At 30.1% G+C, this 12803-nt stretch overlaps 2 protein-coding genes across 2 annotated transcripts; both read left to right on the top strand.

The window, feature by feature from the left end:
- Positions 1–95: 95 nt before the first annotated feature.
- Positions 96–10785, top strand: LOC115876305 (sodium/potassium-transporting ATPase subunit beta-1). The gene is made up of 7 exons (XM_030892031.1): positions 96–306; positions 1819–1969; positions 5140–5397; positions 7016–7185; positions 7247–7324; positions 7392–7575; positions 9869–10785. Exons 2-7 carry the CDS (start codon positions 1822–1824, stop codon positions 10057–10059), a joined length of 1029 nt encoding a protein of 342 aa, XP_030747891.1. The 5' UTR covers positions 96–306; positions 1819–1821; the 3' UTR covers positions 10060–10785.
- Positions 10786–11283: 498 nt separating this feature from the next.
- LOC115876335 lies at positions 11284–12452 on the top strand. Its single transcript, XM_030892069.1, has 3 exons — positions 11284–11738; positions 11831–12065; positions 12121–12452. Exons 1-3 carry the CDS (start codon positions 11736–11738, stop codon positions 12432–12434), a joined length of 552 nt encoding a protein of 183 aa, XP_030747929.1. The 5' UTR covers positions 11284–11735; the 3' UTR covers positions 12435–12452.
- Positions 12453–12803: the final 351 nt, after the last annotated feature.

Here is a 12803-nt window from a genome sequence, read left to right as displayed (position 1 = left end):
TTAATCTTTTTATTTTTTATTTCATTAAAGATAATTAATATTTTGCTTTTAAAACTTTCTTTTTCGTATTATCATTTATCTACACAAATAAAACAGTTTACAACATTTTAGTTAAATAATTATCAAAGACTCAAGAATTCTACGTCATTAGTTCACTATTTCGTGTTATCGTAATTTGATAAAGAGTTTACACAGTGAGATTTGATAAATACCGCAAATTATCCTGAAACGGTCAACAAAACCAGTGATTATTACCAGTTATTACACAGAAAAACGTTTGTTTTCTACTGTGATATCATTTCTGAAGTAAGTTATCAAGTAATTTCCTATTTATTAATTGAGATATATAGGTACTGTTGCAATACCGGTTTAAAGTCATTAAAAGTATGATTTTTTAATTTGTTTTGTACTAGGTATTTATGAGTTGAATTGCATTACACAATACATAGGTTGATGCTATTTTACAATTTTATTATCGGTGACAATAATATATTCAATGAGATATCTATGAGATTCTTATTTTAGAATTAAATTATATAATAATTATAAATTTATAGTTGAGACATTTAATAAGGAGTTTATTTTTGTTTGTAAAACAGAGGTATCATTGACCGTAGTTTAATCAATTTTTAAGATAATACTTCATAATTTATTATTCATAATAGGTAATTCTGTAGATTTCCAGAACATATTTATATCAAATATGCTGTAATTATTACAACTAAAATTGATACAATAAATTGTGATAACTCATATATAATATGATATCCATTTTATTTTTTATCAAGTAGGTAGGTAGGTATTTCAGCATAAAACCACAAATCAAGGCAATTTCTCTACATTCTTAATATAATGGGCCCTTTGTTGTTTAATAATTCAACAAAGGTTCAATGTTTTTTTCGTTGTTGTTTGATTGGATCCCGTGTATTTTTACCTGTGTAGGTATCTGATTTGTTTTTGATTTTCTAAAGATACACAGGGTCTACCAAAAATACTTTTTTTAATTTTTGCTAGATACCTCTTATTTTTAAAATATGTATTAGGTAGAAATCATATGTATACAGGGTGTTTCAAAAAATGTGTGCCATCTCTCTTGGGGAAATTATCCTCTCGTAAAAATAAGATTTATTTTTCATATTAACATAGGTTCAATTCTGCTTTGTTTCTTAGTTACAGGGGATTAAAATCTTCAGCTTTTTTTCGATTTATTATAATGTTCTTCCAAGTGCTTTTAGCGATTCGAATGAAACTTTGAGGGTAAAATTTACTATATAAGTGCGACATAATATAATGCTAAAAAAGTGTGTCTTATAGTAACTTTTACCATGAAAATTTCATTCAAATCGCTAAAAGCACTTCGCAACAAAATGAAAAAATCGTTTTTTTTTTCATATATATTTGGAAGTAATCGCATTTTTTTAGATTTCGAATCATGGTTCTTATATGGGACACTGTGTATACAAAAAGTGCGACGATTGAACTGTACTGAATATTAGAAAATAAAATAAAAACCATCTAAAAAATAAGTCTTAGTAGGGTAGCGAATATACTTATTGATCGACCCTTGTATACACCTATACTTCTATGATCGTACTCAAATCTGTATGGAGTATATAGGTATCAAAAGGTACGTTCAACAGGAGTGACAGGATTGAAAAAACGCGCTGCTTTACCGCAGGTTGGCGACTTCTCAGAATATCTCATCGCGCGCCTCAGTCTATCGCGGACACTCTACATCGTAACTCGCGTATAAATACCTACGCTATATCTCGCTGCAAATCGGCAATTTTTCGACAATAACCAGAGAAAAACTTTCAGGAAATGGTAGCCTCGAAGTCGGAAGACAATGGCGGCGTTCGAGAGTTCCAGTTCCAGCAGAAACGGGTGGAGACCAATTGGCAGGCCTTCAAAAGGCTCATCTACGATCCGTCGACCAACGCCGTTTTCGGTCGTACCGGAAAAAATTGGGGTACGTACTTAATCATCATAGGAACGAGAGAAAAAAAACGACGTCATGGCAAGCTTTGAAATCACCATCGATGATATTTTTATCCGGATCGTTCTCTATATAGACGATATCTTTAAGATTTGTTCCTAAATATTTATTACTTTTTAATATCAATTTTTAATAAATTACTTATAGGGGTTATGGATTATCTTTTCAGAGACCACTTTGACGCCGTTTTTTACAGTATATGTGTTTGTGTGAGATAATCTGATGATGGATGAATGAGTTTTTCATCATATAGATAATACTTATCACGCGTTTTTAGATAAATTATGTTATACAATCCTATAAATCGATTATAAACAATAACATACCAATGAGAATCAATAATTATTTATTGTAAATTCTTGGTAATCCCAACGCAAATTTGTTTTAAATAAAAACACAAAGTCGTTAAATTTACAGAATTCTTAATTAATTGTTGAGATTTAATTCAATAATCAACTAGTTTTAGTGTTTAATAATTACCCTATCGCCAGGCTAATAAAAATAAGAGTTTTGTCTAGAATATACAGGGTGCTTATTCGATTCAAATAATATCTGAACTCATATCGACATTTGGATGAAAATTGGTGTTTGGGAGTTTTTTAACATGAGAAATTTGATTTACTACTTAGATTATCTACATCACCCTGTATCTTTGAAACGAAGCGTTGTGGGGAATTAATTTATACTTTCAGAAATTATTTTTTACTTATTTTTATCTGCAGAATATCCTGCCGAAGTATGTCCACCCTGTTTAATAGAAAACTCTTATCAGTATTTTTGTTAGAGCATTCAAAGATACAAAAAGAATCAAAATAAATTATTCAGCCTTCTATCCACCTCCCACTACATTCAAAATATTTGACTTAATTTTATTTTGGAACGGAGTCTATTTTAAAACCATCCAAACGCATGCTAAAGAAAGGATTTCCTGGCTTGAGCGTATAACGTCCGCATGTTAAAATAAATTTGCCAAAATTGAATTAGTCATGTAATTCATATCTCCAAACACTTTCTCTTAAGAATGCATTAAACTGAATCAGGCTTAAGGAAGATGACTGCTCTTTTTTTAAGGATATACGTCGTTTAGCGCAACTAGAACTAATGTTCTTTTAATTTATTGAATTTTCACGTTTTTGAAAGAGATCTTAAACACCAAAAAAGTTTTTAAGAAAATTGGTAAAATTCAGCTTTATTATTCCAATAACATCCTTGACATATAAATGTTCAAATCATATTATTGTTATTAAATGCATAATATTTCGAAAAAATAACATCTTTGTACTTTAACTTTACGAACTAATTCTTTCACACTGCCTAGCAACAAAGTTGCTATCACATTATTTATTTAGATATAAATCTAATTTTTTTATATTACAGTGTTAATAGATTTTATTTTTTTAAGTAGCATGTCATCGTCATATTTCTCAACAATTTTGATAGAAAAAAAGAAATACATAGACATCCAGCTACAAATTACATAGCTACATTATAAAAAAAATGAAGACATATTAATTCATACTTATAAATAATCGTATAAACTTTGAGGGATACATTTTCGAAAAAAAAATGGAATTAAATGCAGATATTTTAATTTAAATTGTAGCTAAATGAATAAAATCCAATTAGTTAATTTGTTATTTTATTTATTTAATTTATTGAGAGACCATTTAATTTAAATTGAATTACAAAAAGTACAACATTGGATGGGATTGTTCAAATCACTTTTCTCATATAGTTATATATGGTTTAGAATGATTGGAAAACCCGTTATATAACTCGAATATACAGGGTGATCCACTGTTTCGAATGTAAAAGGTTTTCAGTGATTAGTTTTTCATCATAGAATACTGTACCTACATTTTATCATTTATTATACAGTTTTTATTCAACTTTATGTATTTTTTATCTAAGTATATTTTATTTTTATTTAAAATTATACTTAGATATTGAAACGAAAAAATAACTCTAACTAACTAAAATAAATAATAAATAAATGTATCCTAAAGTAAAAAAATCATCATTACATCCTAATATAAATTTACTCTAGTATAAGCATTAATTTTAGTGTATTGGAACTAATTTGTTTTCAGTCTGTAATTTTTTGCACTAAAGCGCTAAATGAGAACATGTATTACATCAGAGAGCAGAATGACACTTTAAATCTTTCTATATAATAATAAAAACTTAATTTTAAGAACAAATATTCAAGTTTATAACTATTTGAACTAAATATTATTTTAGTGTCTTGGAATTAGCGGTTTCATCTATTATTCTATGCAACAAAAAGTAGGTTTTTAGATATTGTATTTAAGCTTATAAATCAACTCATACACGATATCGATAAATTAAGATAAAAAAAATTAAATTTTTAAGTTATTTTTACATTTTTTTATGAAAAAAAAATATTAGCTACAGGAGGACTAAGGAAATTTATTAAAATAAAATAACATTGCTTTAAAATGATACCAACTAATTAAGGAGCTTATCGTAGACTATTTTTAAGGCAAATTGCTATTATAGCCATTTTTACATGACACACACTGTATTTTGTGTATAAAAAGTATAAGAAGTTTTCGTTTAAAAGTTTTTGTTTAATTTACACCAGTTGGTTTATACACCCTGTAAAGTTTTCTTGCATGTTTAATATTTTATTTTTTTTATTATAACGAATATAGTAATATGTAAACAATGTTACCCTCACATGTTCTTAATTACATCAAGTAAATAATATGTAACAATTAAACCGGTCGGTGTCAAATAACATAAATAATGTGTAACTTAATGAGGAAATCATTGTCATCGTAGTTCCTAGACATGAAAGATGAGCGTGGAGTCAAATAGATCAAACGAATTATACATATAATTTAATCATTCTCATGGTCTGCACGCGTTTCATTTAAAACTCCCAGACTGTTATTAAAGGGTTAAAATGGCGTAACATACAGCTGAAAGAGGGCGGGAAGGGGGCCTGAAATAAAGGGGAGCCCTATAGAATGAAGCAGTGGCGTAACTATAGGTAACCGAAAACCCCGTTAAAAAAAATGAGGAAAAGATCTTTTATGGTTCATCGTCTGTTACTGAATCTAACATTATTTTTTCTTCTTTACTATTGGCTCTTAAATAAAAATTCCGTTTTTTTGCAGGTCAGCTTCTCACATTTTACGCTATCTTCTATCTGGTTTTGGCCGCGTTGTTTGCCATATGTATGCAAGGATTGTTTGCTACACTCAGCGATACTGAACCAAAATGGCGGCTGGAAAGGAGTCTTATTGGTACCAACCCTGGCCTGGGTTTCAGACCTATATCAGAACGAACAGAAGAAGGCTCGCTGATATGGTATAACATGACCAACAGCACGCAAGTGGTCAGATGGGTGAAGCTAATAGACGAATTTTTGGAACGTAAGTTCTATACAGAGTATTATTAGCTGTGTTCACATTTAAGAAAAGTATTATATCTAGTTTTGATTCACTCTGTATATAGCGAGCAATGTTTCCTATTTTAGTATGATTGATTTTGAAGAAGGCACTATCATAGAATACTTCCAGTTTAAAAACAATAATAATCTGTTAGTAATCAGTTTTAAGTCTATTTAATGTTTAGATTTTTTAATTTTTGAAATGGTAATTTTTTATATCAAATCTCACTGAACAAAAAAAATACACTATTTTATTTAAAAACTGGAATTTTAATGATATAGAGATATTACTGGGTCACCCTGTATAAATTTCATTATATTTTTTATTGAAATACGTCGGTGTAATTAAGTCAAATACAGGGTTGTATGACACAGAAAATAATGAAAATACATTTAAATAATAGGTGGGTATATTTTTTGTCAGTGGAAGTTTAATATAAAAATATATTTAATATCAAGTTGCGTGCTAATAGCTAATTAAAGTAACCTTTTTATTAATAAATTAGTTGATATAAATTGAAAAGTTTGGTTTGAATATATAAATAGGAGTATCACAGATAAAATCAAGCTTTTGTTATCTCCTTTTTTTGTGCTTTACCGATACACATATATGGGTCACACATAATGCAAATAAAAAAAAATTATGTTTAATTTAGTAAAAATAAAAACTATTCCATGTCGTTTTGAGCTATGACGAAATCACGCAAGCTGCCAATTATTAAACACAGAGTAACTAAAAGTCTATTATGAAATATGGAGAGTCATGAACATGTACGTACTAATTCTAACTCCTAGCACACAGATTTTACCATGTTAATGATGCTTATAGTATATGTAAATATTACTATGAGAAACTTAGCAATGGGTGTATGGTTAAATAAACCGGGTGTATGTACAGGGTGGTTCAAACTTACCGCTTAGAATTAATATCAGGAAAAAGAATATTTTTTATTATTTATTAATTTGAATGACTTTACTATTATTCATGAATGCTAATATGCTTTGTATAGTATCTAATTTTTCTTCTATACTTTGCAATAGAATTGTGTATACAGATTTTTAGAAAACAACTTGTATATACATGTTTTTAATACGACAAAACCCTGTAAATTTTAAAAGAGTGCGTTTTTGCAGACTTCGATATGTTTAAAATTATTTGAAATGCTGCCAAAGCTTATGATGAGTATCAATTAAATTATTTTTAGTTTTCCATAATAAAAAATCAATGAGTATTACAGCATTTCTTAGGTTTTAAATATATTACCACGAAAATTAAAAAAATATCAACAAGATATAACTATAATTTTATTATTTATTATTACTAGAGTTTCAATTAAAATGTTTGATCGTACCACGAAATAGACACGGGTTTCTGTGACGCTGAACCTTGAAGTTAACCTAATTCATATTTCTGAAGTTATTTCAGTATTATTTTTTTTTAATATACCATATTTTATTAAAGTTAGAACCTTAGAGCATATAACATTAATAGACACCTAATTTACATAAGCGACTTGAAGCCGACATTGTAAATATTTATGACGTCATTTCAGGGCAAAAAGTAAATTTATGACGCTAAATTATATTGCATTTTTTCCCAGCATATAACAAACCACAAACTGGTGAAAACTACGTGAACTGTGACTTCGATAAGCCTCCAGAAGCGGGCAAAGTATGCGTTACGGACGCTTCAAAACTTGGGAACTGCAACAGGAACAGGTCGTACGGATACAGTACTTCGTCCCCGTGCTTCTTTCTCAAGCTCAATCGAGTAAGCATACCAGCGTAATGATCACTTAATATCTTGCAATAGTTTCTGTTCTCGTTCCTAGATCTTCGACTGGACACCGGACTACTATACGGAGGTGGTATCTGACATGCCACAGGATTTGCAAATGCATATTAAAGCGGTAAGTGGTCTAAGTGTCTAAGCATTACAGATTTTTATCGTTGATATTTTTTTCTATGTACTTTTAGGCTAAATCTGAGGAAGAAAAAAAGCAAATATGGGTTTCTTGTAACGGACAAAGCCCAATGGATGAAGAAAACGTCAAAGGTTTCAATTACTACCCGCAAGGGTTTGCTGGGTACTATTATCCATACAGAAACGTCAAAAACTACTTGAGTCCTATCATAGCAGTGGAAATCTTAAATGTTACACGTAAGTAATAACAGATTATTGTTATTTATAGTGTACTGTTTTCGCTTTTATTCAAAATTAATTAGCTAGTACCGAAAGTAACGAAAAAACCGGAAAATATCCCGGTCCCTTAAGGCGTGGTACCGAAATTCCCGGTTCCGAAAACCCTACACCCAACGTTTCACTTCATACGTTTTGCCTGAACAGGTAGAACGTAAGGTAAAATATTATGTGTAGACAAGGCTTAAATCTTTTATGCAGCAGGAAGAGATTCATTATTTTTGTAAAAAAGAAAAAGATTTTTTTCTAAAGATTTCTTTTATACATAAATTCAAATATAATAGTACAGTTAAGGGATTGTTTGTGTGGAATGTCCCTTTCATTTCCACAACGTGATATTAAATTAAATTCCCAGTAAAATTTAGTGCGTCTAGCGGAGCATCTGACGTAGAAATTTATTTTTAACTCAACCTACATTATCCAGAAAACACCAAATGATATCCTTACGATTCCAAATTGCTTTACGAAAAATATCGATCTCTACTTATTCTTAATACATTTTATTCCAAAAATATGTTTGGACTAATTTTCACAAATTTTTATTCAACTTTTTAGCCGACCAACAGGTATGGTAGGCTATTAAGATCGACAAAAAAAAAGTTTTTTTAATTTCACTCAAAATCAGATTTGGATCATAAATGACCTAAATACAAAATATTTTTATGGTGTCTGTCTGTCCGTCTGTAGGTAACACGATAACTCAAAAACCGCTAAACCGATTTCAACCAAATTTGGCACAAAAATACTATGGCAGCCGAGAATCTGGCCATTAGTTTTTGGTTGGGGTGGGGGGTTGGTAAGGGGGTATGGGAGGGGGTTAAAAATTTTAAAGAATCGTAACTCCAAAATTACAGTAGCTAGCGAAACGCGGTTTTAAGTTTAAGATAGGAATAATATTTGCAACAAAATTTGTAATAACATCAAAATCAGTCAAAGTCGCAGTTTTTGAGATAAATGAAACTAAAAGAACTGCCTACCAACTTTTTATTAACATATTTTAGTATGGGCGGCTATACGTGCCTCCCGGCACCAATTTTTTTTTGAAGGGTTTCTTTAGGAATTTAAAGTAAAACCAATGCTGATTTTTTTTTCAAACGATGAAATTAAAAGCACACTACGGAATTCAAATGAATTTACTGAAAATCATGGATTTGTTAGTATTATACCAACAGTAACTCTTAAGACTTTTTTTTTCGTGGGGGAAAATCTGCAAACCAGAGACCGTAAGTGGTGCTGTCGCATGTCGGGGTGGTTGAGGTACCTTACCGACTAAAAAACCTCCACAAACCGCTTTGAGTATCTCCCCAAGGAACTACCTTTCGGCATTACTTCTGGGGGAGGCAGTTTTATTGTGATGTTACAGGTAATTGAGAACTTCAGTCAATTAATTACTCTTGAGACTAATAATTACGCACCCTTATAAGACTCACCCCGTATAAAGGTATTAGTGAAATTATTTTTTCAAAGTGAAGAAATTAATATTGAACGTACCTATATCAATTTAGGGACAATAAATTAATAGGGTAAACAATTAGTATTTTCTTTTTACATCGAAGAAATAAAGGAATTATAAGGAATGGATGTGTCGGTAGTCGGTAGGGATTCGTTTAAGGGCTATATTTAGCCCCGCTGGTGAGAAATATTAAGAAATATACACGTCGAGCGTATTCCAGGGTGTGGTACGGTCAGGATAAGGCCGGCTCAATCCGGTTCAGTTCCTTTTTCCTGCCCTTCGAGCCCGCGGTGACGAGACAAGAAACACAACGAACTTGTTTGCTTTTGCTTGTTCTTCTGACGTCCCAAGTAATTGATTACAAATAAATTTCAGCCTCGTCGTTATATTTGTACTGGAGGAGATCTTTAAAGCCGATAGAAAAGTTAATTGCATTTCGGTCGTTAGCATAGAGGCCATCGAACGACAAACTTCACTTAAGGATAGATTAATTTTTCTGTTTTGATTAAATGTAGGTACATAAAATAGGTACACAGCTTTTAAATAGGGGTTTGTGTACATAAGGGTGATTTTGAAACAATTATTCCTTGAAAAAATCATAGTTAGTTTTTTATATTTACATGAGGTTTATACAGGGTCGCTTTAGCATTCATAAAATGGGAGTATATCAAGTCTGGAAATTACACAATTTTTGTTTAACGTTTCAATTCTTCAATTTATGTACATCTGCGACCCTGTATATTTTTAAAGAGGGCTGCTTTACTTATTTATTAATAATTTGTCCTTTTTTTTTCATTGCAGCTAATGTAATTGTGAGTATTGAATGCAGAGCATGGGCCAAGAATATCGAATACAGCGGCAGCGCATTGACAAGGGCTGGATCAGTCCAATTCGAGGTCCAAGTTGATGCTGACACAGTCAGCACTAAACTCGTCACTACCACAGAAGAGACTCCAGCCACTACACTTCCTACTATCACCACCTCATCATAAAAATCACCCATATCACCCATGGCTACCGTACTTACTATTATATTATAAATTATAACGGTCTTTTTGTCGTGTAAGGTTGTGCCTTAAATGTATTACACAACTATCGTGGTTGTCTAGATACTTATTTTTATTGTTTACGTTTAATTCGTGTATGTTATATACTTCGAAAAGCTTTAAAAATGTATTTAGTTTACTTATGTTATGTACGTATCAAAATTTTAAACTATTTTTTCATATATGTAAGTCGATGGTTTGAAAAACTGTTTAAAAGTAGTAGTTTTAGCGCGCAACTTAATATGGTTATATAGGTAACCAGTAATACGCCGGTATGTATCTTGTGTTGCATAAACTCTTTGGCGCGATTATTTAAAATCACCAAGTATTTTTTTAAACCACCTTAATTTGTTTTTTATGGTACTTAAGGCTTAAATAGCGAAGTCACGTGTGTTTCTAGAATTAATATATTAAAAATAAGTAATTATTTTTGTAAAATGACCAAAAAATCAGCTTAGATTTGGTACAAAAGTTTTACAAGAAAATTCAAGATTTAAAATTACCTTAATTTTAAGTTAAAAGCTTATAAGTATTCTGTGTTCTCTGTACTACTATTTTATTTGAAAAAAAAACATTAATCAAATAGGTATATTCTTAAACAACTATTGTTTATTTTAATTTTAAGTATAGTACTTCAAAGCTTACTTAAATAAAGAAAAAATAATAAAGTTACGTGTGTTTTGTGAGATTAGAATAAATAAATAGTTTTGTAAAATTAAACTTACAAAACAAAGAAGAAAGTCAGTTTTGTTTAAAATAATTTTATTTAATTGGCTAGATAACCAGTAATACACATTGATGTATTGTGGGTTGCAGTAGTTATACTTTTCTTAGCGCCATTAGTTTAAAATACAAATACTGTTTAACGGAGACGAGGGCAAAGTTAGTTTTCTTATATAGCTATTGAAAAAAAAACGCACAATTAGTTATTAGTTAATATTCCAATTGTGGTGTAGCCTTTCTCGCATATTTAGATCTCTTTGTAATTGAGTCCATTGTTGTCTCTGCGGACCCAAGTTATCCCTGCTAATTTCCTAATATCGTGGTCCCATCTCAGATATGGTCTTCTTCTAGGTGTGTGTATTATGCTGTAATTTTTGTGGTCAATCTATTGTTCGTCCTTCTTGCCAGATGTCCTGCACTTAGGGATTTGATTCTGTAGATGACATCTATTACCTGGGGTTCTTTTGTCGTATCTACCCTACTTTTACGGCCTTTCTTTGTTATACCCAGCATATTTTGATCCATCGAGCGTTATGCTTTTAATGTTCAAATGTTTGTCAATCTTTAGTAAATTAATTATTACCCTTAAATACTAATGTATTTTATTTAATTCATACAATGTTGGATTACTATACTAATTTTAGGCTATACAAAAGAAGTACAAAGTCACAAAAACTATAAATGCCCTAATAGTAGATTAGATCATAATAGTAAATAGTTTTATACATACAATAAAATTAAATTTGCATTTAGGTACCCCCAAAAAGGGTCAGTTTATTGCCTACAGTAGACAAATTTCGGCGAAATAAAGTGATAAATGATTTGGACTTTTGGATATTAAAATTTACAAGTAGTCTGGTTATAGTCATGATCTCGGTTGTGTGGAATTATTTTGAAACATGGTAAGGAGTGTATTATATCTCAAAATATCTTGTTAATTATAATTATTCAATAAGACAATTTATTTTTATTCATAATAATTTTTATTCAACAGGATTCAACACCTAGCAGATTTAAGAGTCTTTCAATGCCAACTACAGACCTACAATTGAGACCTTTTACTGCAAGACACTCCACACCAATTTTGGAACGTAAAAGACTGGTGAACTTAGAAGACTCCCGAGCTTACAATAACTGGTGTAAAGCTCTTTGGAAACCGGCGCAAAAAAATAGGTTTATAGTGAATGGAAATAGAATAAAAACAAACATGGACAACAGCATAATTTCTGGTAAGTTTTAATTTATTTTAAAGACATTTTTTGTATATATAATTTGTGCTTTTAGGCTGTCTCAATATGTCTAGTATAAAGCCTAAAATAACAGATAGACCTGTTATGGAAGAAGATTCAATTATGAACAAACTAAAGAGGATATGTAACGGAAGTTATAAGGCTGTAGTTCTAAAAATGACTTCGATCTTTAATAGTGGTAGCAGAAAGAAAGTTCCAAGTCGTACAGTGAAGAGTCCCTCTAAAAAATGCAAAAATATGAAAAATATGGAGTGTTTTGAATTGTTAGAAAGTGAAAAAGTACCCGAAAGAACTGAAGAAGTAGTGCCTAATAATCAAATGTCTTCGAATAACGATATATACTTATAAGAAAGTATTTTATTTTGTATATACGTGTAATATAAACTTAATTATTTAATAATCACCAAAATAGAGTAATTAAGGCCTTTGTAAATTGAATGTATTACTTTTTTTTAATACAATAAAGATTGTTATGTTTTTTAAATAATTTTTATAAAATACATCAAAGTAATGTTATTTTAATCAAGTATAATGAGCATACAAACCAAATTTCCTTAAAATTTTAATAAAAATCCACTACTATATTTATTAATTTCCTTTTTTATATTATTTTTTAATTTTGAATGTTCTGTGTCAAATATCTCTTCTTTTCTTAAAAAATCCGTTCTGTTAATTAAATTATATTCAATCTCGTGCTTTAAATAAATAACTAAACTT

This window comes from Sitophilus oryzae, unplaced genomic scaffold, assembly GCF_002938485.1.
Source record: "Sitophilus oryzae breed Bouriz unplaced genomic scaffold, Soryzae_2.0 scaffold_1430_pilon_pilon, whole genome shotgun sequence".
NCBI lineage: Eukaryota > Metazoa > Arthropoda > Insecta > Coleoptera > Curculionidae > Sitophilus > Sitophilus oryzae.
Note: the sequence above shows the minus strand (reverse complement) of the source record. Positions and strands in the feature narration are given on the sequence as shown.

Bases quoted from the DNA above. Each gene is read 5' to 3' on its own strand.
- LOC115876335 (XM_030892069.1), top strand. The intron at 12,066-12,120 runs GTAAGTTTTAAT...TTGTGCTTTTAG, and splicing joins GGACAACAGCATAATTTCTG to GCTGTCTCAATATGTCTAGT.
- LOC115876305 (XM_030892031.1), top strand. From the start codon at position 1,822: ATGGTAGCCTCGAAGTCGGAAGACAATGGCGGCGTTCGAGAGTTCCAG. The intron at 1,970-5,139 runs GTACGTACTTAA...GTTTTTTTGCAG, and splicing joins TCGTACCGGAAAAAATTGGG to GTCAGCTTCTCACATTTTAC. The intron at 5,398-7,015 runs GTAAGTTCTATA...ATTTTTTCCCAG, and splicing joins AATAGACGAATTTTTGGAAC to CATATAACAAACCACAAACT.